We start from the raw sequence: 26,476 nt of genomic DNA on the forward strand, positions 1-26,476 counted from the left end.
CACAAAATGTGGTTGTAGGAAAATCATAAATCTGGTGAAATGGTGCTTTTCATCAGCTGTCCGGGTGGCTGGTCTCAGACCATCCCGTAGGTGAAGAAGCCAGATGTGGAGGTCCTGGAGGCAAGCACTAGGCAGAATAAATTATTTGTTTCCTCAGTGCCTATGTGGTCCAGTTTTTACAGCCACTGACCCTGGTACACATAGGTCAGAGTCGGCATGGGTTTGAATTCTGCCCACTGCCCTTTGTCTCATGGATGTCTATTTGTGACACATTAATTATGCGTGGTTACAGGGCTAATTCTGTGTGGTTACAGGGTTAAAACAGAAACAACTCAAAGGTTAACAGTTTAGGCATTAATTCCAAGTGGTTAAGGTTAGGGAGATAGTTTGGGGAAAATAATAAAAACGACTCGCCTGCAGTATTCATCATCAGTATTCTTCCTAGTATTCTTAGTGCTTGTCTAAGCAGCGTGCTCCGGCTCCAGTGACCAGCTTGAGCCTACATTAGGCCCACAAGTTCATTTCATTTATTTCAATGTTTTCAAGAAGTAAAATGAATACTCTGATTATTTACACAAACAGAATTGTCTATGGATATGATCAAATGCATAAACATTTTCACAGCTTTATGAAATGAAATATTAAAGCCACACAATACAAGCTTTCGATCCACACCAAAGACCAGAACTACAGTACCAGTCAAAAGTTTGGACACACCTACTCATTCCAGGGTTTTCCTTGATTTTTTACTATTTTCTACATTGTAGAATAATAGTGAAGACATCAAAACTATGAAATAACACATATGGAATCATGTAGTAACCAAAAAAGTGTTAAACAAATCAAAATGTATTTTATATTTGAGATTCTTCAAATAGCCAGAATGTAGCCTATTGGAATATAATCAAATAACAAGGGGCATATTGCAACCATCGATGGCACTAGATTATCACCAGTTGATGTCTCGTTAAACCATCAATACGTGCCAAATTCACCCGCACAGCTGATTTGAACATCCTCATGAACAGACTAAGGGTGATTTATCTATACTGAACAAAAATATAAACGCAACATGCAACAATTTCAACGGTTTTACTGAGTTACAGTTCATATAAGGAAATAAATCTATTGAAATAAATTCATTAGGTCCTAATCTATGGATATCACATGACTGGGCAGGCGCGCAGCCATGGGTGGGCCTGGGAGTGCATAGGCCCACCCACTTGGGAGCCAGGCCCACCCACTGGGGAGCCAGGCCCAGCCAATCAGAATTAGTTTTTCCCTATATGTGGACCACAAAATGTGGTTGTAGGCAAATCTGGTCAATGGTGCTTTTAATCAAGACCGCTAGATATGAAATGTTTGTTTAAGGCAGTTTAACAGCATAGTTTATTTATTTTTTTAAGTTTGACTGAGCTACAGGCTAAAGCTATTATAAAGCAGTTAACTCTCGAAATGTATTTTGTCAGGCAACCTTCAGTTCAGTCGTCACCAGAGGGCAGTCAAACTCCACAATGGATATTTGTGCATTATATGGATGGTACATACAGGTAACTGCCAAAATAAAGGAAAAAACAACATAAAGTGTCTCAATAGGGCGTTGGGCCACCATGAGCCGCCGGAACAGCTTCAATGCGCCTTGGCATAGATTCTGGTGTCTGGAACTTTATTGGAGGGATGCGACACCATTCTTCCAAGAGGAATTCCATCATTTGGTGTTTTGTTGATGGCAGTAGAAAACACTAGGTCTCAGACGCCGCTCCAGAATCTACCATGTGTTCACACATTAGACTGCTCTTTTAAAGTCACTGAGATCTCTTCTTCTAGCAATGGTATTTTTATACATGACCCTAAGCATGATGTGATGTTTTAATTGCTTAATTAACTCAGGAACCCCACCTGTGTGGAAGCACCTGCTTTCAATATACTTTGTGTTACTCAAATGTTTCCTTTATTTTGGCAGTTACTTGTAGGTTGGTTAGGTGGATGAAGAGAAGTTGGAAGACGGGGAGTGTTTTTCAAAGCATGGTTTTAGATGGCGCATTATGATGTTTATATACACACAAATCTACTGAGCTTTGCAATATGATACCCAATGGAAGAAGCATTAGTATGAAGACAAGTTAGGATTTTAATTTGTCAAAGTTAGACACACTTTTAGAAAACATCTGTGAGCTGCACATTTCTTTTACATAAAACATTTTAAACCATAGAATTACTTTAAAATCAAATAACACAGTGAAAGGTTAAGGCACTTACCATCAACCAATGGTTTACATATTTCAAAAATAAAAGTTTGTGTTTTGTTGCTGTGTGTATGCATTAGGTAACTTGTTTGTAAAATCTCCCTCAGAGCGATAGATGGGCTATAATTTATTTGAGCAATTAGATTAATGTAACAATGACATGCAGAACAGCAATCTCCAGTACAAGCTTAATCACTGGCACTTTGGACATACAAGGGCACAATAAGGACAACAGGAAGTTCAGTCCACTAGTTTCTTTCTTCAGTCTATCACAACAAGCTGGTAAACCTGAGAAAATATTGTTGATCACAGAGGGATAAAAAAGGCTTCAAAATAACTGGAAGCGAAAGGTTCCCACATGTAAGCTGCCTGATGAATATCTCATACCACCATGAATATGAGAGAGCAATACTCACAGTTAATCTATAAACTCAACTTTATTCTTTATACCTATAGTATAAACCTGACTTAAGTCAGTTTCTGCATTTGAAGTTACACAAGGCAGAGATCAGGCTACATGCTGATGCATTTGACAGCAATGGCAAAATCCTTCCAGCCACACTGGACTGTTTCAATATCCTAGTTTTCTAACAGAATATCACAAAGTATTTTATTTTGCATTAAGTAAATAAAAACTGCATCAGAAAGCGTGACACCCCACTCCCTCATTTCTTCGGGTCGGGCTACTCTACTTATTGCCGCTGCCCTGCGGAGGAGGTGCCCCAGAAGCGAGACGTCTCACTGGCAAAAAGGTCCCCTGTAGCTCAGTTGGTAGAGCATGGCGCTTGCAACGCCAGGGTTGTGGGTTCGTTTCCCACGGGGGGCCAGTATGAAAATGTATGCACTCACTAACTGTAAGTCGCTCTGGATAAGAGCGTCTACTAAATGTCTAAAATGTAAATGTAAAAAAAAATCTGTGTCGGGAGAGCAGGGAGGGGACAATAAGTAGACCAGAGCCATTGGTTTCACACAGGAAAGCATGCTCATGTGAAAGAGGGAACACACACTTACACAGACAGGAACCGTGACCATTTTTTCCAATGGTAAACTGCCTCAATAAGACATCTTCATTTATCCACCATCTTTGGTCAAAACATTAATCCATGTTAGCATGGGCACTTTCTTCTAGGTTGGGCGATTTAAAATCTCATATTGTTGAGTTCTCCTTGTTAAATCTCATGGTAAACTATTCAAGAATCACGTCATGGGTATACAATAATATCATAAAATTGCCCAACCCTACTTTCTTTGTTCCCGTTAGGCTCCTGTCTAGATGTACTGTTACAGTACATGCGCTACTGTCTGGTTGAACCCAAAACAAGAAATTATGTAAACGAAACATGTCTAACACCACAGTTAGACTTATATATTTAGGCACTAGGCAGGTCTGTTACTTCACTCCAAGGCCACATATGTAAATCCCCTGCTCACTCTAGACGTGCACTGTAGGCTAAACGTCTTCTAGGAAAGAACCAGGAGCGAAACAGGCTGCTTTAGGTCTCCTCGTCCCATGGGCAGAGCTGTCTATGGGGGACGTAGTAGTCGAAGCGGTAGCCCTTGCTGCAGCTCCTGATGCCACACTTATAGGGGTTGGCCCTTCCAGCCACGGCCAGGAGGCTGCGGCAGTATTTGAGCATGCAGGGGAGCCACTCCAGACGCAGGAAATAGCTGCAGATGCAGGGCTGCCACATATCCAGAGTGGAGGGGCATCGCTGCAGACCAGCGGCGTCCGCTGTCTGGGGCAGGGGCTCAAATTCAATGGCCTCTATTCCTGGAGAGAGAGAGATTTTAAATTGTGACTTTCGATCAAGGAATTTCTATTGAACTGTATGGCAATGAACTCTATGGCTGTGCAGACATACAGTGGGGGAAAAAATTATTTAGTCAGCCACCAATTGTGCAAGTTCTCCCACTTAAAAAGATGAGAGAGGCCTGTAATTTTCATCATAGGTACACGTCAACTATGACAGACAAAAAGAGAGAGAAAAAAATACAGAAAATCACATTGTAGGATTTTTTATGAATTTATTTGCAAATTATGGTGGAAAATAAGTATTTGGTCACCTACAAACAAGCAAGATTTCTGGCTCTCACAGACCTGTAACTTCTTCTTTAAGAGGCTCCTCTGTCCTCCACTCGTTACCTGTATTAATGGCACCTGTTTGAACTTGTTATCAGTATAAAAGACACCTGTCCACAACCTCAAACAGTCACACTCCAAACTCCACTATGGCCAAGACCAAAGAGCTGTCAAAGGACACCAGAAACAAAATTGTAATAATAATAATAATATGCCATTTAGCAGACGCTTTTATCCAAAGCGACTTACAGTCATGCATGCATACATTTTTACGTATGGGTGGTCCCGGAGATCAAACCCACTACCCTGGCGTTACAAGCGCCGTGCTCTACCAGCTGAGCTACAGAGGACCACAAATACATTTACATTTTAGTCATTTAGCAGACGCTCTTATCCAGAGCGACTTACAGGAGCAATTAGGGTTAAGTGCCTTGCTCAAGGGCACATCGACAGATTTTTCACCTAGTCGGCTCGGGGATTAGAACCAGCTACCTTTCGGTTACTGGCACTACGCTCTTAACCACTAAGCTACCTGCACCAGGCTGGGAAGACTGAATCTGCAATAGGTAAGCAGCTTGGTTTGAAGAAATCAACTGTGGGAGCAATTATTAGGAAATGGAAGACATACAAGACCACTGATAATCTCCCTCGATCTGGGGCTCCACGCAAGATCTCACCCCGTGGGGTCAAAATGATCACAAGAACGGTGAGCAAAAATCCCAGAACCACACGGGGGGACCTAGTGAATGACCTGCAGAGAGCTGGGACCAAAGTAACAAAGCCTACCATCAGTAACACACTACGCCTCCAGGGACTCAAATCCTGCAGTGCCAGACGTGTCCCCCTGCTTAAGCCAGTACAAGTCCAGGCCCGTCTGAAGTTTGCTAGAGTGCATTTGGATGATCCAGAAGAGGATTGGGAGAATGTCATATGGTCAGATGAAACCAAAATAGAACTTTTTGGTAAAAACTCAACTCGTCGTGTTTGGAGGACAAAGAATGCTGAGTTGCATCCAAAGAACACCATACCTACTGTGAAGCATGGGGGTGGAAACATCATGCTTTGGGGCTGTTTTTCTGCAAAGGGACCAGGACGACTGATCCGTGTAAAGGAAAGAATGAATGGGGCCATGTATCGTGAGATTTTGAGTGAAAACCTCCTTCCATCAGCAAGGGCATTGAAGATGAAACGTGGCTGGGTCTTTCAGCATGACAATGATCCCAAACACACCGCCCGGGCAACGAAGGAGTGGCTTCGTAAGAAGCATTTCAAGGTCCTGGAGTGGCCTAGCCAGTCTCCAGATCTCAACCCCATAGAAAATCTTTGGAGGGAGTTGAAAGTCCGTGTTGCCCAGCGACAGCCCCAAAACATCACTGCTCTAGAGGAGATATGTATGGAGGAATGGGCCAAAATACCAGCAACAGTGTGTGAAAACCTTGTGAAGACTTACAGAAAACGTTTGACCTGTGTCATTGCCAACAAAGGGTATATAACAAAGTATTGAGAAACTTTTGTTATTCACCAAATCCACCATAATTTGCTAATAAATTCATTAAAAATCCTACAATGTGATTTTCTGGATTTTTTTTCTCTTTTTGTCTGTCATAGTTGACGTGTACCTATGATGAAAATTACAGGCCTCTCTCATCTTTTTAAGTGGGAGAACTTGCACAATTGGTGGCTGACTAAATACTTTTTTCCCCCACTGTACATCCAAAAGCAAAGGGAACCTTAGGCAACACAATGGAAATGAAAGCTAGGATAGATAGAATGAAGACGTTCCTTTAAACACCCAAACACTTACAGAGCATCTCAATGGAAGCCAAACTTACCTTCATCCAGCCAATGCTTGGTGTCGGCCGTCCGTGTATAAAACCCCTCGTGGGCCTCCTTACACAGGTTGTGGATGAGTGTGTTGAGGTGCCCTGTACGACTCACGTTCACCACCATGTCCATGTGGAGGTGTTCCACCCCACGCCTCTCCTCTGCCATGTGGACCAAGTGTGGGTTCTTCTGTAGAATCCCAACACAGAACAGATCCATATTAAAATGTGAGGACATTCAAACAAGGACTAGTAGTGCTAGTATAATAAATTGAGCAATGGAAGTAAGCTCTACTACTTTTGTGTTACGGTTAAAACAGATTGGTGGTACATGTAAAAAAATATATAGTAATTTAAATGTAAAAGTCAGATAACATTGTTCAGTAAGGAACATTTTAATTGCCTACTACAATTACATTTCTACATGATTGAATTGAATTGAATTGAATTTGAATTGATGATGGGCTGGTTTCCAAACACAGAGGTAGTCCTGGACGAAGAAGCATGCTCAATGAAGATACTTCATTTAAAGTCCAGGACGAGGCTTAATCTGTGTCTGGGAAACCAGCCCAACAGATGTCGGATCTTAACTTGACCCCTTTCGTCGCAGGAGGAAAATAATATCTGAAGAAATATTTAGAATCGGCGCCAAGGTGCAACTGGAAGCAGTGTTTGTATACAATGCACACCGTACCTACATTGTACCTTATGAAGGCTACAGCACTTCTCGTATGAATTCTTATCTGGATTATAATTCATTTACATATTAGTATTTTTCGTTAGGGAATATATATTTTTTTTGTATCAATTGTTTTATGGTTTTTTGAAGGCAAGCACTAGGCAGAATAAATGATTGAATTCCTCAGTGCCTATGTGGTCCAGTGTTTACAGCCACTGACCCCGGCACACATTTGTCAGAGTCGGCATTGGTTTGAATCCGGCCCACTGCCCTTTGACTCATGGATGTCTATTTTTGACACATTCCGTGTGGTTACAGGGCTAATTCCGCGTGGTTACAGGGCTAATTCCGCGTGGTTACAGGGTTAAAACAGAAACAACTCAAAGGTTAACAGTTTAGGCATTAATTCCAAGTGGTTAATGTTAGGGCTATGGTTTGGGGTAAATAATTCAAACGACTCGCCTGCAGTATTCATCATCAGTATTCTTCCTAGTATTCTTAGTGCTTGTCTAAGCAGCGTGCTCCGGCTCCAGTGACCAGCCTGAGCCTACATTAGGCCCACAAGTTCATTTCATTTATTTAAATGTTTTCAAGAAGTAAAATTAATACTCTGATAATTTACACATCAAAGAAAAGTATCTCAGCTCAACAAAATCATCTATGGATAGGCTCAAATGCATAAACATCTTGACAGCTTTACGAAATGAAATAATAAAGCCGCACTATACAAGTTTTCAATCCACACCAAAGACCAGAACTACATTGACAAATTATACATAGCCTAACTATAAAACACAGACATTGTTTACCACGGCAAATCTACTATGGTAATTTACCCGACACTTTGTATGAATGGGAACTAATATTGGTGTAGCCTACTGTTATTATTTTATTCATTTTATGTTATTCAAAAGTGTCTAGTGTGGTCATTTCTTATTGTCGCGGGTGTTTTGGACGGAGTCGGGCGCAGGAGGGGTAAATCACAGAATAAATGGTTTATTGTGCAAATACAGCGGTACGCAGCAATACGTAAAACAACTACAGTGCGGTATAATGGCGCACTGGAGAAAACAAAACACACGGGTGAATATCCCGGCGATAAGTACATAAAGCTCCACCGAGCTATCGACACCTCCACAATCACACACAAAGACATGGGGGCAGAGGGAATACTTATACAGGGACTGATGAGGGGATATGAACCAGGTGTGTGTAAAAACAAGACAAAACAAATGGAATGATGAGATGAGGAGCGGCAGTGGCTAGAAGGCCGGTGACGACGAACGCCGAAGCCTGCCCAAACAAGGAGAGGAGGTAGCTTCGGAGGAAGTCGTGACACTTATCAAGATATTTGAAATGTGTAACTAAATCAAGTCAATCGGGGCAAATTAGTTATTTGTGCCAGAAGGGCGCGAGCCGGAATCAAATCAATGCTGATACGATAGGCCTATATGTGCGCTCTGAAGGCAGCGGCCCTAACCACTAGACCACCCCAGACCACAATTGAACAAAATGTTGACCTTAGGATACACTGGACACTTGTATGTCGTAGCCTAGTGTTGACCAATATCGATCTTATGTTATTAAGCTACATAAAACGATGGTTGTTGATGTGTATGGCTGCATTTCAGATACAATTTTGTACATTTGAATGTTGCAGTAATAGGACCTAGGCCTAGCATTTGAGCGATCGAGAGAGAACATTATTTTGAAAGCAAGCCCTGATCCCCAAGACTCACGAGGCTCATTCAAATTTCCTGATGCAGCAGGAAAACTATCTGCGACAAAACAGTGATCAAGTTAAGATCCGACATCTGTATAACATGTTTATTTTGACACAATGTCTCTTATAATAATACCATTGGTACTGTTCCTCCACATCCAAAACCTGTCCCTTGTTACATCTCCCTATACCCTATATGGGAATGATGGCCTAGATTATGAGGGAAGGTGATGGTTTGTTACAGCAGCTCACCTGTCTGAGACGGGCCATGGACTCAGTGGGGATGATCTCGTGTTGATTGAGCCGTGAGATGAAGCACAGCACCTGGTATTGGTTCTGTCCTCGCTCCGGCTCCCCCAGGATCAGAGCTCGTATGATCCTCACATCCTGACAAAAAAGAGAGATGAGATAAATATGAAGGCCATAAATCAACAGGAAAACGCTCATCAACAGGAAAACGCTCATCCAGATGCAGCGCTCCTAGTGGCCAGGGACTTTAATGCAGGGAAACTTAAATCCGTTCTACCTCATTTCTACCAGCATGTTAAATGTGCAACCAGAGGAAAAAAAACTCTAGACCACCTTTACTCCACACACAGAGACGCATACAAAGCTCTCCCTCGCCCTCCATTTGGCAAATCTGACCATAACTCTATCCTCCTGATTCCTGCTTATAAGCAAAAACTAAAGCAGGAAGCACCAGTGACTCGGTTAATAAAAAAGTGGTCAGATGACGCAGATGCTAAGCTACAGGACTGTTTTGCTAGCACAGACTGGAACATGTTCCGGGACTCTTCAGATAGCATTGAGGAGTACACCACATCAGTCACTGGCTTCATCAATAAGTGCATCGATGATGTCGTCCCCACAGTGACCGTACGTACATACCCCAACCAGAAGCCATGGATTACAGGAAACATCCGCACTGAGCTAAAGGGTAGAGCTGCCGCTTTCAAGGAGCAGGACTCTAACCCGGACGCTTATAAGAAATCCCGCTATGCCCTCCGACGAACCATCAAACAGGCAAAGAGTCAATACAGGACTAAGATTGAATCGTACTACACTGGCTCTGACGCTCGTCGGATGTGGCAGGGCTTGAAAACTATTACAGACTACAAAGGGAAGCACAGCCGCGAGCTGCCCAGTGACACAAGCATACCAGACGAGCTAAACCACTTCTATGCTCGCTTCGAGGCAAGCAACACTGAAGCATGCATGAGAGCACCAGCTGTTCCGGATGACTATGTGATCACGCTCTCTGTAGCCGATGTGAGTAAGAGTTTTAAAAAGGTCAACATTCACAAGGCCGCAGGGCCAGACGGATTACCAGGACGTGTACTCCGAGCATGTGCTGACCAACTGGCAAGTGTCTTCACTGACATTTTCAACATGTCCCTGATAGAGTCTGTAATACCAACATGTTTCAAGCAGACCACCATAGTCCCCGTGCCCAAGGACTCTAAGATAACCTGCCTAAATGACTACCGACCCGTAGCACTGACGTCTGTAGCCATGAAGTGCTTTGAAAGGCTGGTCATGGCTCACATCAACAGCATTATCCCAGAAACCCTAGACCCACTCCAATTTGCATACCGCCCCAACAGATCCACAGATGATGCAATCTCTATTGCACTCCACACTGCCCTTTCCCACCTGGACAAGAGGAACACCTACGTGAGAATGCTATTCATTGACTACAGCTCAGTGTTCAACACCATAGTGCCCTCAAAGCTCATCACTAAGCTAAGGATCCTGGGACTAAACACCTCCCTCTGCAACTGGATCCTGGACTTCCTGACGGGCCGCCCCCAGGTGGTAAGGATAGGTAACAACACATCTGCCACACTGATCCTCAACACGGGGGCCCCTCAGGGGTGCGTGCTCAGTCCCCTCCTGTACTCCCTGTTCACCCATGACTGCATGGCCAGGCACGACTCCAACACCATCATTAAGTTTGCCGACGACACAACAGTGGTAGGCCTGATCACCGACAACGATGAGACAGCCTATAGGGAGGAGGTCAGAGACCTGGCCGTGTGGTGCCAGGACAACAACCTCTCCCTCAACGTGACCAAGACAAAGGAGATGATTGTGGACTACAGAAAAAAAAGAGGACTGAGCACGCCCCCATTCTCATCGACGGGGCTGTAGTGGAACAGGTTGAGAGCTTCAAGTTCCTTGGTGTCCACATCACCAACGAACTATCATGGTCCAAACACACCAAGACAGTCGTGAAGAGGGCACGACAAAGCCTATTCCCCCTCAGGAGACTGAAAAGATTTGGCATGGGTCCTCAGATCCTCAAAAATTATACAGCTGCACCATCGAGAGCATCCTGACTGGTTGCATCACCGCCTGGTATGGCAACTGCTTGGCCTCCGACCGCAAGGCACTACAGAGGGTAGTGCGTACGGCCCAGTACATCACTGGGGCCAAGCTTCCTGCCATCCAGGACCTCTATACCAGGCGGTGTCAGAGGAAGGCCCTCAAAATTGTCAAAGACTCCAGCCACCCTAGTCATAGACTGTTCTCTCTGCTACCACACGGCAAGCGGTACCGGAGTGCCAAGTCTAGGTCCAAAAGACTTCTCAACAGCTTCTACCCCCAAGCCATAAGACTCCTGAACAGCTAATCATGGCTACCCGGACTATTTGCACTGCCCCCCCACCCCATCCTTTTACGCTGCTGCTACTCTGTTAATTATTTATGCATAGTCACTTTAACTCTACCCACATGTACATATTACTTCAACTACCTCAACTAGCCGGTGCCCCCGCACATTGACTCTGCACCGGTACCCCCCTGTATATATAGCCTCCCTACTGTTATTTTATTTTACTTCTGCTCTTTTTTTTCTCAACACTTTTTTTGTTGTTGTTTTATTTTTAAAAATATGTTTAAAATAAATGCACTGTTGGTTAAGGGCTGTAAGTAAGCATTTCACTGTAATGTCTGCACCTGTTGTATTCGGCGCATGTGGCCAATAAAATTTGATTTGATTTGATTTGAAATTCAAACCGGATACTGTATACATTCACATATAGTGATACAATAAATGCGCCATACTCAACTAGCAGACCGCAGTACGGATCTGAACCCAGAACGGGGTCAATACGTACTGCAGTTCTCAACACAGATTTTTTTGGAACTCAGTCATGCTTTCAATTTACTGCTGTTGAGACTTATAGTAGAATAATAGAATGCACAAGGTGCAATTTCGACATTTGGTAGTGCATGGGCAGTTTTCCCTCTTGTTATGTCATTCACTGACAGACGTGGAGCTATTTATAGTCAGAAATGTCCAGATGATCAACTATGAGCCCATGTTAGATAAGTTAGGCTAACTAGCTATCTAGCTATCTAAATCTTGTAGTTATCATGGCTGGATTAAGTGCCCAGGGGCCTCGATCCCCAAGGGGCCCCTATTGATTTTGTTGTGTCACTCAGGCATTATATGAAAACACATTAGACATGGCAAAATGTGTAGAATTGCAGGAAATGAGCTTTAAAACAGCAAAATGTTATCTCTGCCAACCAGAGAGTGGGGTGTGAGCAATTAGAAACATTTGGGGTCGCATGGGTTGCGAGGTGCGGGTTTGTTATTACACCGATAAATTACAATATCAATTTGGACGTTTGCCACCCAGAAAATGTGTGTGACCAGACATTCTCAAATAGTAGTTGAGTACCGGACATTCTCAAATAGTAGTTGAGTACCCCTGAAATACAATATATTATATTAGTATACTAACTAACAAAGCTAGCTAGCTAGCTGCCAAACTAACTAGCATTGTATCTAGGTAGAGAAATATAACGCTAGCTAGTTTTGGCTAGCTTGTTACCTAGAAAGCTTCGGTGGTTAGCTATCTTGCTAGCTTCGATAGAGTCAAAGGTGGAGAACATTGATGCACCATTTTCACCCAATTTTCACCCAATTTTAAATTAATGTATAATATACAAATGTTTGTAATATTACAAGCAAAACTAACCACAAAAAGATTTACACACAGTTGAATGCTCTATAAACACAAGACAGTAATTGCAGTCATGTATTTGTCCCGTGAAAATGTGCATGTTATGAAAATCTGGTTGTTACAATGCTTGTTACTTACGTGAAAGTATCCACTAAGATCAAACTTTGCATTGCTATTGTTCTCAGCTGAATCCATTTCAGCAACAAACGTCACAAAAGTGTGGTGTAAGGGCACCTTCATGTAAAAGTGCTGCCAAAACTCCACTTTGCGTGTGGCATAAGGATAACCCATAACTAACTATTATATAAAGTGTCATGTCTGTTATGAGGACTGACCTGACCTGCCCTGACCTTCACTGGGAACATGAGACCTGAATCCTACCCTAGTACCCTCATCCGTCCCAACGCTCCTCTGACTTTATTTCCATCTCAATGGCTATCCCAACTGTTAAAAACCCCAGTAGAACTCAAAGCCGAGGCAAACATCCCAGTCGACTGAGCAGACAAAAGGAAGACTAGGCTATCTGAACAAGGAACAAGTCCTTTTCTTCTCTTCTCTTCATTTACCAGGCCCATTGGGTTGACTTCCCTCTGAGTCAACCATGTACCATGACTCAAACAACACTCCGGTTGGTCCTTAAGGTGGAGATGCAGATAATGAGGTCAGGGAAACTGTGGAGTAGTTGAGTTAAAAAAGACAAGAAGAAGGAGGAGGGGGGGGACTCTTGTTTCCCCCACTGTGACGGCAGAACATCCAGAGAAGCAGATGTATGGGGTACGCAGAGTGGGGGAGGGGATGGGAGCATTCCTGGAGGGGCATGTGTGCCACTCGACTCCAGGCAGGTTTCTTATGGTTGAGCTCCAGGCTACCTAACTTCTCAATGGGACACAAGTGACTGTCTACTGACTAGCATGACCACTAGTCCAAGGATAGCTAAAGTGTGACATGATGTGGGGATTGACCGGCCAAATAGGAGGGATTTACACCGGCAGAGGATTCAGAAACAAAGCTATCTAAATGGTGATTTAGTGCGCACGTTGAGGATACCACCACAGCTTATGAACCAAAGCATCCAATTTCTTTACAGAAATCTATGAACAAAGTACCCTATTACATACATTGACTAAAGCATTAACTGAACACCAACACGATCAAATCATCATCAACAAAAAACAATGTAAAATGTTACTTTTTAAAATTATTGTATTTTACCATTAACTGTACTGCACTGGATGCTGTAGAAAGATAGCCTATAGTAAACTGCAACCCAACCTAACAAGCTTTCATGTGGCAGCCAATAGCTTGAGGTGAGGGTGCGGGATGCATAGTTGACTCATCGTGCATACAATCTGATATGACCTGCATGGGTTCTGCCACCCTGGTTCTTCACGGGGGTTGGCATGGTAAATACCACTCAATGACAGACAGAAGAAATGCACCACAGAGCCTCTGATGACAGGCCACACTGCAGCTCCCATAGGGATGAACTTAGAGGTGACCATTTCCCTTCCTCTTATCCCAATTGCATCACAACCTAACAGATGGCTTGGGATCGCACCGATGGTTTAACTGAGATTAATTCAACAGGAGAGGATGGTGTATGGGGGAGATTGACATTTCTCAACTAGGGTTGAGGCAGATGGATATTTTTCTGTTTTAAAAACATCGGTTTCTTAAGGCCATGCCATAATAGTGATCAATAGCTGAGGTGGATGCAACTTGTGGGCCACATGATCACCATTACGGTAGTATGCAACTGTCTACAATCCTGTAACGTCTTTGGGCACCTTTAACATCACTCCAGTTGGGCAGGCCTCAAACAACTGGACACAGAATGTTCACTGTCCAGTGAAAAAATAAATATGTCTTGAAATGTCATGGTATTGACATTAAAGTCTGAAAGGCAGGAGTATTTTCGGTTGCCCAAAAATGTTAATCACCTGTTTATACGCAGACATAGGGGAGGAACCAGAAACAAACAACAAAGATGCAAATAGGACTTGAAAAAGAATCCCACAATGAATCTGTAATTTTCAACAATTGGTAAATGTTGGATTCTCTGAAGCTTGCACAGCACAGTTACTTCTTGGATAATAATGATGTTATTTTCTAGTTAGACTCGTTCCCCTTTCTTCACCCCCACTACACACCATAGGAAGACAAATAACCCCTTCCTTTTATGCATTGCACCTTTTCAACAGTTTCCTCTACAAGATGAACTGGCTCGCCTGTCTGTACAGTAACTACAGTCTGGCAGCTGGCCATCAGACCGATTCCAACTTTCCATAAATCTGCGTCATGCTGACAGGAGTAGATCTGAAGCACATGCATGGAGAGAGGGAGGGCTGCTGTCTAAATTGACTTGATCCAGACAGAAGAAGATATGTGCTGCCCCCCTGCAGCGTGTGCCTGTTAACTGTAACCAGATAAGCCCACTGGGACTTTAAGAAAGTTTTCCAACAGTCTGAGTAAAGCCAATGGGGGACAACAGTTTTATGACTTATTGATTGCTCTTCATGTCTATACGATTTTAAATGTGTGTAATGTCAGGATATCCTGGGCCATTGTAGGAAGTTCCTTAGCCAGGGTAATATCAAATGCCTGCTCAATCAGGGCTAGTTCACCACTTATCCTTGTTGAAAAACACATGTAGTCCCCAGTATCTATGCTGCAATAGCCTATGTGCCAGGGGGCTAGGGTCAGTCTGTCCTATCTGGTGCAATGTGTGATCTCAAATTCCCCTGTCCTATCTGGTGTCCTGTGTGATCTTAGGCATGCTCCCTTGAATGCTCCTGGGTGTCTCTCTCTCTGTCTCTCTGTCTCCCCTCCCGGAGGACCTGACCCCTAGGACCATGCCTCAGCGCTACCTGGCCTGACGACTCCTGGCTGTCCCTGTCCCTAGTCCACCCAGTTGTGCCGCCGATCCAGTTCTGCTGTCTTCTGTGCGGCTATGAAACTACCTTGTTCCGGACCTGCTGTTTCTGGCCTGATTACTCCTGTCTGTCGGTTATGGAACACTGACCTTTTTCCCCGGACGTGGTACTTTGTCATGGACATGCTATTTCGACTTTCTCTCTCTCTCTGACCTGCTGTCTTGACCTCTGAATGCTCGGCTATGAAAAGCCAACTGATATTTACTCCTAAGGTGTTAAACTGTTGCACCCTCTATAACCACTGTGGTTATTATTCGATCCTGCTGGTCATCTATGAATGTTGAAACGTCTTGAAGAACGATCTGGCCTAAATGGCCTTACTCTTATAATCTCCACCTGGCACAGCCAGAAGAGGACTGGCCATCCCTCAGAGCCTGGTTCCTCTCTAGGTTTTTTTGTAGGTTCCTGCCTTTCTAGGGAGTTTTTCCTAGCCACTGTGCGTGTAGATCTGCATTGCTTGCTCTTTGGGGTTTTAGGTTGGGTATCAGTATAGCACTTTGTGACAATTGCTATTGTAAAAAGGGCTTTATAAAATACATTTGATTGATTTATTGTAATAATGGTCAATCCTAAAAAAAGAAATGTGCCTATGTTCACAGACAATAACAATTAGGATAGAATTTCAAGTCTGTCCAAGAGCACTGTTTTTCTTAGCTATTTATTTTGAAAATATATCTTTATACATACTGTATGCAATACAGCAGCATATATATATAAATAGATATAGGTCTATAGAAAATGGATAGGCAATTATAATAGAATGTCCAGGATATATATATAATAGTAATGTACTGGTGTGTGTGTGGTTGTTCATTGGTAGTAACATAATATGTAGCATATTACAGTTTTTCAAAACTGTTGTAAATATTTACATTTTAGAATATTGACTTCACTCACCCGTTTGAAATCAAATACCACAGTAATATAAGTACCATCTCCTTGCTTGAACTCGACTGTTATGGAATCCTTCTCACTGTCTGCTTCCAAAATCTCCTCTGCAATTTGTCCATCACTTAAACGCACTCGTACTTTTAATTCTGAACTAATTCCAAGCGACCCAAAAAGATTTACCACTAGTAGAGAAATCAGAACTGCTGCCACTGCCGATATCTCCCTCGCATACATTCCCAAACTCATGGAAGAACTTGAAGTTTAACTATAAAAAATCTGTCGACTACCCTAGGTGTAAATAATCTTGAAATCGGTCACGAGTTTTTCCCAAGTAAACGAAAAGTCCCGGACCGAAAAGCCTGCATGAATTTCAATCTATGATCCACAGATTGAAATCACTGTTATGAAATCTCTGCGTTGTGTAGCCAACCTAGTACGTTCTATATTATGATACATTGTAGCGTTTCTGAAGTCATCAGAGTACATGTGAAGATAACGTTTTTGCGCATAATCTTTACTGTAAAATGTGCGCTCTTCGTTCAGACGACTTCAAGCAGACTTGAATTGTGCAAGCCTGGTTGATGAAAAATTGAAGTCCTCTTTTGAGTTTACTATTGCGTCCCTGTCACGACTTCACCGACGAAGCAGTGCTTGCTACTTCGCTCAGTGCGTTGTTTGGCTGACGACTCAAACTGAATTCTTCCGCTGCCTTTTCGTTCACTACATACAAGAGAAAGGTCCGTGCTATCCAGAACCCTTAAGACGTCCCTACTCCATTGAAGCAACATTTTTAAACGGTTAAGGTTAGGGTTAGGTAAGGGTTATAGTTTATTTAGGGTAAGGTTCATGCTTTGAACACACCGACTCCGTTATTGCGCAAAATAGTATGCAGCATCATCTAGATATGTGTGCAACAAAAGTTCAACATTCACCTTCTGCTACCATTTCTGTCAACCCGTTTACGCATACAGTTTGATGCATACTTTCGATAAATCCAACGTATGCACCACACAGAACGCACTGCAACTGCCTCTGCAACGCAATGCTGCAAGGCAAACGCAGCGTTCCATTGGAAATGAATGTACTTCTGGTGTACCAAAACGCAAGGAAGCAGATAGCACACCATACAAGAAACTTCCTGGGCGTGACGTTTGGCCGAAGCAATGAGTTTGGGTAGCCAGGCAAGTGCGCTGTAGGCATATTGGTGACAATTGCGGGCTCGCAAAGCTTAAGGAAATATCACTCCCCAAACAATACTCGCCGAGAGGCGCCAAGGACACGATCTGTTACAGAACAAATTAACTCATTGGTCCAATAGAATAGTTTGCACAATAATACATTTCAGTAAGTGCATCAATCATGGGCGTGCTGCAAGTATTCTATTCTAATCATATACCGCAATGAATGATCTGTTCTTACACCAAATGGCCCAATTGTTATCCTAAGTGTAGGGAAAGTAAATATTGAGCTTGACCAAACCTTTCTAGGACACCGATCATGCCAAGCAAAGGAGAGGTCAACTTGAAATCTGCCCCCCCAAAAAAAACATTAAATTGGTATGATTGGGTAAGACATGTTTTCTAATTACAGTGTTATTACACAGGTTTAACAGCAACTTAATGAAAACTAAAAAGTGATTAATTTCTAAGCTTGAGGAAATCAGGCAGACTACTTCAACATGTTGGTGTCAAGTTCTGAGCATAGTTTTGCCTACATGAACCTTCAACAAGAAAAACAAGCCAAAATGACTCAACAAATCAGATTATATAACTCCATGAGATCAATTTAGCCAGACTGCAAAACTCCACATTTCCGTGATCAGCAATAGGCTATATCAGGGTTTACAAAATCGTTGTTTTCTAAATCTTTTGGGGGCTTTGTAAAGACAAAAGCTTGGTCTGCCACCTTCTGAGTGCTGGGCACAGGCTCTGTTCAGAAATGGCTGTACAAATTCCAGTACAAAAAGCCAACGGGAGCTCAGTGAGCATCCCAGTTCATGGAAGTAGCTTACTTTGCTCATAATTATGAAATGTTACAAGAGAAAAGGAAACCTGTACAAAGGATTGTTGCTCCTAAAGGCAAATTCATGATCTATAAGGTTTTGACCTCTGGTCTTGTGTGATTGTCCCAGCACCAGTATACATTTAGGATGTTCATATCATTGCTTTGTTTTTAAATCTATCTAATCTACAGTATTTGCTGGGACAAATACTGCATTGAGCTCATAGATGGTGTGTGGTGCCCGAGGAGGTTTCATTATAACTGTGCGACTCACTAAGGGGCCTCTCATTTCCAGATGGAGACAGAGTGTAGGGCCCCTTTGGCTCCTATTGTGTGTTTGATTTACAGGCACTGGTCAGAGCTATGGTTTAGGGGTGTTTAGTCTCTGTAAATACAGGGGCCACAATCACATACATGTTGTGTTGTATACATTAAAACTAGTAGATAGTGATAGCGCTGACGTCATCCACGTATTCCTATGGAAAACTCCTGATGCCGCATGAGGCCGGAAGTATTTTAATTTGAAGCGCGTCATGTTGCTGAATGGCACAAAAAAAATAGCTAAAAGGCTCTGCATGGTCAATCCGACATCTGACGTGGCCGTACAGCATTTACTGCGATGCAGCCTCCACAGACTTCAGGGCTTTCATACTTCTTGCGTTTAGCGGAGCAGAGTTATTGTGAACCCCTAGGTTGTTACGCTGTAGCCCACCTGTTGAGCTCATGACTTAACGCTCCAGACCGGACACTGGGGGCCTGATTGTATATAGTAACATGGCCATTATATAAATTACAAAAAACAAATAGAACATCAACATGTTGAGGAATGTGCATCGTTTGCTTGCTTCCTTCTCAGGGTCTCTCCCATTTGTTACTGTTATACATTAGGAGACTGTGCTAGAGATTTTCCTCAGTGTTTTCACAGGGGCGTTTCTAGGATTTGAAGACATTTGGGGCTTAGCCCAAAGCCAGTAGGGGGGTCCGGGGGCATTCTCCCTCAGCAAAAAAAAGAAGGAATTTCAACAGCTAAATACATGAATTTGGTGCACTTTGAGATGAACATTGAGAGATTACATATTTTTCAGGTAATTTACATCTTCCCACCTGCCACAGCAGACACTGCCAGTACAGTTGCTACTGTGGGTCTCTCTACTCTGGAACACTCTTTACTCTCTACTTTGGAACACATACATCTACAGTGTGTTGCCAAAATCCACTCAACAACTACAAACATAGACTCTGACTTGTCCAAACTGATTAAATAATCCCACAGTACCCAACCCCCCTCTCTCTCAAATCAAATCAAATGTTATTTGCCACATGCGCCGAATACAACAGGTGTAGACCTTACAGTGAAATGCTTACTTACAAGCCCTTAACCAACAATGCAGTTTTAAGAAAAAGAAAGTGTTAGGTAAAAAATAGATGAGTAAAAAATAAAAATAAAGAGCAGCAGTAAAATAAAATAATGGTAGTGAGGCTATATACAGGGGGTACCGGTACAGAGTCAATGTGCGGGGGAACCGGTTAGCTGAGGTAATTGAGGTAATATGTACATGTGGGTAGAGGTAAAGTGACTATGCATAGATAATAAACAGAGTGGCAGCAGTGTAAAAGAGGGGGTGGGGTGGGGTGGGGGGAACAATGCAAATAGTCCGGGTAGCCATGATTAGCTGTTCAGGAGTCTTATGTCTTGGGGGTAGAAGCTGTTAAGAAGCCTTTTGGACCTAGACTTGGCGCTCCGGTACTGCTTGCCGTGCGGTAGCACAGAGAACAGTCTATGACTAGGTTGGCTGGAGTCTTTGACAATTTTTAGGGCCTTCCTCTGACACCGCCTGGTATAGAGGTCCTGGATGGAAGGAAGCTTGGCCCCAGTGATGTCCTGGGCCGTACGCACTACCCTCTGAAGTGCCTTGCAGTCGGAGGCTGAGCAGTTGCCATACCAGGCAGTGATGCAACCAGTCAGGATGCTCTCGATGGTGCAGCTGTAGAACCTTTTGAGGATCTGAGGACCCATGCCAAATCTTTTCATTCTCCTGAGGGGGATTAGGCTTTGTCGTGCCCTCTTCACGACTGTCTTGGTGTGTTTGGACAATGATAAATTGTTGGTGATGTGGACACCAAGGAACTTGAAGTACTCAACCTGTTCCACTACAGCCCTGTCGATGAGAATGGGGGTGTGCTCAGTCCTCTTTTTTTCCCTGTAGTCCACAATCATCTCCTTTGTCTTGATCACGTTGAGGGAGAGGTTGTTATCCTGGCACCACGCAGCCAGGTCTCTGACCTCCTTCCTATAGGCTGTCTCATCGTTGACGGTGATCAAGCCTACCACTGTTGTGTCGTCAGCAAACTTAATGATGGTGTTGGAGTCGTGCCTGGCCATGCAGTCATGAGTGAACAGGGAGTACAGGAGGGGACTGAGCACGCACCCCTGAGGGGCCTCCGTGTTGAGGATCAGCGTGGCAGATGTGTTGTTACCTAACCTTACCACCTGGGGGCGGCCCGTCAGGAAGTCCAGGATCCAGTTGCAGAGGGAGGTGTTCAGTCCCAGGGTCCTTAGTTTAGTGATGAGCTTTGAGGGCACTATGGTGTTGAACGCTGAGCTGTAGTCAATGAATAGCATTCTCACGTAGGTGTTCCTCTTGTCCAGGTGGGAAAGGGCAGTGTGGAGAGCAATAGAGATTGCATCATCTGTGGATCTGTTGGGGCGGTATGCAAACAGGAGTGGGTCTAGGGTTTCTGGGATAATGGTGTTGATGTGAGCCACAACCAGCCTTTCAAAGCACTTCATGGCTACAGACGTGAGTGCTATGGGTCGGTGGTAATTTAGGCAGGTTATCTTAGTGTTCTTGGGCACAAGGACTATGGTGGTCTGCTTGAAGCATGGTGGTATTACAGACTCAGTCAGGGACATGTTGAAAATGTCAGTGAAGACACTTGCCAGTTGGTCAGCTCATGCTCGGAGTACACGTCCTGGTAATCCGTCTGGCCCTGCGGCCTTGTGAATGTTGACCTTTTTAAAAGTCTTACTCACATCGGCTACGGAGAGCGTGATCACATAGTCATCCGGAACAGCTGATGCTCTCATGCATGCTTCAGTGTTGCTTGCCTCGACGCGAGCATAGAAGTGATTTAGTTCATCTGGTAGGCTCGTGTCACTGGGCAGCTCGCGGCTGTGCTTCCCTTTGTAGTCTGTAATAATTTGCAAGCCCTGCCACATCCGACGAGCATCGGAGCCGGTATAGTAGGATTCAATCTTAGTCCTGTATTGACTCTTTGCCTGTTTGATGGTTCGTCGGAGGGCATAGCGGGATTTCTTAAAAGCGTCCGGGTTAGAGTCCCGCTCCTTGAAAGCGGCAGCTCTACCCTTTAGCTCAGTGCGGATGTTTCCTGTAATCCATGGCTTCTGGTTGGGGTATGTACGTACGGTCACTGTGGGGACGACGTCATTGATGCACTTATTGATGATGCCAGTGACTGATGTAGTGTACTCCTCAATGCCATCGGAAGAATCCCGGAACCTATTCCAGTCTGTGCTAGCAAAACAGTCCTGTAGCTTTGCATCTGCGTCATCTGACCACTTCCTTATTAACCGAGTCACTGGTGCTTCCTGCTTTCGTTTTAGCTTATAAGCAGGAATCAGGAGGATAGAATTATGGTCAGATTTTCCAAATGGAGGACGAGGGAGAGCTTTGTACGCATCTCTGTGTGTGGAGTAAAGGTGGTCTAGAGTTTTTTTTCCTCTGGTTGCACATTTAACATGCTGGTAGAAATGAGGTAGAACGGATTTAAGTTTCCCTGCATTAAAGTCCCCGGGCCACTAGGAGCGCTGCCTCTGGATGAACGTTTTCCTGTTTGCTTATTGCCTTATACAGCTCACTGAGTGCAATCTTAATGCCAGCATCGGTTTGTAAATAGACAGCTACGAAAAATATAGAAGAAAACTATCTTGGTAAATAGTGTGGTCTACAGCTTATCATGAGATACTCTACCTCAGGCGAGCAAAACTTTGAGTCTTCCTTAGTATTAGATTTTTTGCACCAGCTGTTGTTTACAAATATACACAGACCGCCACCCCTTGTCTTACCAGAGTCAGCTGTTCTATCCTGCCGATGTAGCGTACATCCCACCAGCTGTATGTTATCCATGTCGTCGTTCAGCCACGACTCGGTGAAACATAAGATATTACATATTTTAATGTCCCGTTGGTAGGATATTCTTGATCTTAGGTTGTCCATTTTGTTTTCCAATGATTGTATGTTGGCTAATAGGATTGATGGAAGAGGCCGATTACTCGCTCGCCGTCGGATCCTTACAAGACACCCCGACCTACGTCCACGATATCTCTGTCTCTTTCTCATACGAATGACAGGGATTTGGGCCTTGTCGGGTATCTGTAGAATATCCTTCGTGTCCGACTCGTTGAAGAAAAAATCGTAGTCCAATATGAGGTGAGTAATCGCTGTCCTGATATCCAGAAGCTATTTTCGGGTCATAAGAGACGGTGGCAGAAACATTATGTACAGAATGAATTACAAATTAGGCGAAAAAACACACATAATAGCACAATTGGTTAGAGGGCCGTAAAACGGCAGCCATCTCCTCCGGTGCCATTCTCTCTCTATCTCTCTCTCTCGCTCCTGTTCTGTTTGTAAAAAGTATAAAAGTAAACAATTATTTTAACAATAATTTCACAGGCTTTTTCACCTCACCTGCAAATTCTTTGTAAACCATGTTTTACTTTTTCACTGTCTGTATTTCACCTCTTATAATTTGTGCAAATAAATACAACTAATTAGAATCTATAGCGCAGCTTGAAGTGATACGGTCTACTGTGTGCTCAACCCACATCTGTTCTCTCTCCATCGGCCATCTTCTGTTACTTTCTCTGTGTCTTGTCTGGTGTGTCTCTCCATCATATCCTACTCTTCTGTTGCTGTCTCTGTGTCTTGTCTGGTGTCTCTCTCCATCATCTACTCTTCTGTTGCTGTCTCTGTGTCTTGTCTGGTGTCTCTCTCCATCATCTACTCTTCTGTTGCTGTCGCTGTGTCTTGTCTGGTGTCTCTCTCCATCATCTACTCTTCTGTTGCTGTCTCTGTGTCTTGTCTGGTGTCTCTCTCCATCATCTACTCTTCTGTTGCTGTCTCTGTGTCTTGTCTGGTGTCTCTCTCCATCATATCCTACTCTTCTGTTGTTGTCTCTGTGTCTTGTCTGGTGTCTCTCTCCATCATCTACTCTTCTGTTGCTGTCTCTGTGTCTTGTCTGGTGTCTCTCTCCATCATATCCTACTCTTCTGTTGCTGTCTCTGTGTCTTGTCTGGTGTCTCTCTCCATCATCTACTCTTCTGTTGCTGTCTCTGTGTATTGTCTGGTGTCTCTCTCCATCATCTTCTCTTCTGTTGCTGTCTCTGTGTCTTGTCTGGTGTCTCTCTCCATCATCTACTCTTCTGTTGCTGTCTCTGTGTCTTGTCTGGTGTCTCTCTCCATCATCTTCTCTTCTGTTGCTGTCTCTGTGTCTTGTCTGGTGTGTTTCTTTAGTTTTGCAATCCAAAATGGTCTAGGGGATACTGGGGTAGCATAAATTTTTTGGGGCCTGTGTCTGGGTCACCTAAATCATCCTCTCCCCTAACATTTGCCCCTGGTTGCTGCTGTTCTAAGTGCTCCACTTGCATGCTGTTCTCATCTTTCTTCCTCCTTGGCTCATCTGAAAGTTATTATGGTAGAGGTGCAAGATGTCATTAGTTTGTTTTAAAAGGCGACTGCATTTCCTGATTTGGCCTCGTTTTAGATTTGGTTAATTAAGAAATGCTAGCGGCCATGTATGAATTCAAATGTGAGTTGATTTCAGGTTGTGGTACTGTGGTTTGATGTGGGTGTCTCGTGTGAATTCAAATGTGAGTTGGTTTCGGGTTGTGGTACTGTGGTTTGATGTGGGTGTCTTGTGTGTGTGTTATTTAGCCAATTAGCTTCAGCCGGCTGGTGTGCGACCTGACTGACTTTGGATAGCCTATCGCCGGGGCTAGTTAGGGACCATCAATGTAACAATGTAAATGTAATGTAAATGTAACAATGTAAATTAGACAATATTTACACGTTGTAGTCAATTTTGATAGTAGTATACATGTTTCTGACTCATTTAGATGCCACATAGGCAGGTAGCAACACAACTCCAACAACACAACTCCAAACATGACATTAAGAAGCTACATAGCCCCATAGCTATATGAATATAAAGAGACATGAACAAAACATTTTTACCTGTAGAATGGAATAATTTATAAGACCTCTATGATTCATTTAATTTAGTCAGTTCTACAAGCTAATGTGAGATGTTTAGATTACATAACATTTGAGGACACATAACTTAATTACTGAAGTGGACTAAATCAGGGTCACACAGTGTTTCTTGGTAGTCTTAAACAAATCTACTTTGAAACAAAGGTATACACCTCACACACCTGGTTATGGGCTTAAAAAGAGAAAACACCTGTACCATGTCAGATATAGAGTTGAAAATTGAAACTTCAATTTTGAGTTTGAATCCCAATATTACACTTTATATACATCACAGAAGACTGAAATAACAAAACCGTTTGACATAGAAACATTGGATTTCCGGAGTTCAATTGTATACAATTTGATGAATTATGAAATTATGAAAAAAATTAAGAACATTCCACCCATGAGGCCACTAGGTCATTTGACTGCAGGAAAGGGCTATCCTCCACAATAAACAATCACACACAAAGACAAGGGGGCAGAGGGAACACTTATACAGGTACTGATGAGGGGATATGAACCAGGTGTGTGTAATAAACAAGACAATACAAATGGAATGATGAGATGAGGAGCGGCAGTGTCTAGAAGGCCGGTGACGACGAACGCCGAAGCCTGCCCGAACAAGGAGAGGATGCAGCTTCGGAGGAAGTCGTGACAGACCTCTATGATTCATTTAATTTAGTCAGTTCTACCACCTCAGCATTGCTAATTTTAAACTGGGTTAAATATAATGTTGTAGTAAAGTTCAGCTTCAGTCCACAGGGGGGCACTGTGTCACTGTCAGAAGATGTGCTTCAGTCAGAAAAATGTTCTCTCATCTCTTCGGTCTCAGCTAGCTAGCCAGCCATTAGATAACAAAGTGGCTGGAAATAAACACTTTTCCTAATATCATGACTTATATCAACATCTTTCGCTTGTCCATTCACTTAATATACTGTTAAATAACTCTCACTGACACCAAATAGATTAAGGGATGCTGATCGCTAACGCTCACTTATTAGCATTAGCCAACCCTCATGTTGAGGGAGGCTAGCTAGTTAGCTACCACCAACTCTTCACAAACCTGTGGCTAACTCTACTGCTGCTGCTGCACTTTGACTTTCTGGCTGTTCTGCCCTCTCCACCTCATTCACTGCTATCTCAACCTGCTTGCTTTTTTTGCCACTCTTTCGGAAGAAGTTCCAAATATTCATATTTGCTCTGTGTTATGCTGCAGGCTCTGACTGAGGGAAAGCAATTTTGCTGAGTGATGACATTGACATCTAACCGGTGCTGTAGGGGTGGGGGAGGGGTCAAACAATTTGAGCGGTCCACTGCGTTGTGAAATCTCGACCAATCACAGCAAGCCCTGTGTCACTCCAGGGGCTTCTTGCAGTGCCTGCTACTGCCTAGTGCAGGATATTGTATAGTTTATTTTTGTCATAACATTTTATCTGTATTTTTTTTAATACTGCATAGCGCAAATGATGTGTGGTTATGGAAACTCATATCAGACTGAACAATATTTTGAACACCAAAAGGTTTGGGGCTGGATCAGAAACATCCGACATTGGATCCCAACACAGCTCATAACTGTCTGTTTCTGTCGGAGGGGAATAAAACGTTTAAGTGGAGTCCATGGAGTAATAAGGCCAAGCCCTATCTTGACCATCCAGACAGATTGACCTCATATGACCTACTGGGAGGTAGAGTGGAGCGTGTTCAAGGCTTATATAGCCGTGTCATATAAAGGGATCAGCAGGAGAGGACGTGGTGATGAGTGTTGGTTTGGAGGCAATGATCAGTCCGGGAGTTCGGTTTGTTGTTCTATCTTTGTCTGTTCTTTATACCACAATAACAAACGGACTG

The 26,476-nt window shown here is 43.4% G+C and overlaps 1 protein-coding gene across 4 annotated transcripts; it reads right to left on the reverse strand.

Moving 5' to 3' along the window:
* Positions 1-3,090: 3,090 nt before the first annotated feature.
* On the reverse strand, positions 3,091-17,203 carry LOC123492209 (out at first protein homolog). Of its 4 annotated transcripts, none has more exons than XM_045224540.1 (4): positions 16,356-17,197; positions 8,804-8,938; positions 6,159-6,339; positions 3,091-4,017 (listed from the first exon to the last, which is right to left on the reverse strand). In XM_045224540.1, exons 1-4 carry the CDS (start codon positions 16,593-16,595, stop codon positions 3,740-3,742), a joined length of 834 nt encoding a protein of 277 aa, XP_045080475.1. In that variant the 5' UTR covers positions 16,596-17,197; the 3' UTR covers positions 3,091-3,739. The 4 variants fall into 4 exon arrangements, with proteins under 4 accessions (XP_045080475.1, XP_045080478.1, XP_045080476.1 ...); XM_045224543.1 differs by lacking the exon at positions 16,356-17,197 and adding an exon at positions 13,092-13,177; XM_045224541.1 differs by lacking the exon at positions 16,356-17,197 and adding an exon at positions 12,664-13,077.
* Positions 17,204-26,476: the final 9,273 nt, after the last annotated feature.

This window comes from Coregonus clupeaformis, chromosome 13 (genome assembly GCF_020615455.1).
Source record: "Coregonus clupeaformis isolate EN_2021a chromosome 13, ASM2061545v1, whole genome shotgun sequence".
Taxonomy (NCBI): Eukaryota; Metazoa; Chordata; class Actinopteri; order Salmoniformes; family Salmonidae; genus Coregonus; species Coregonus clupeaformis.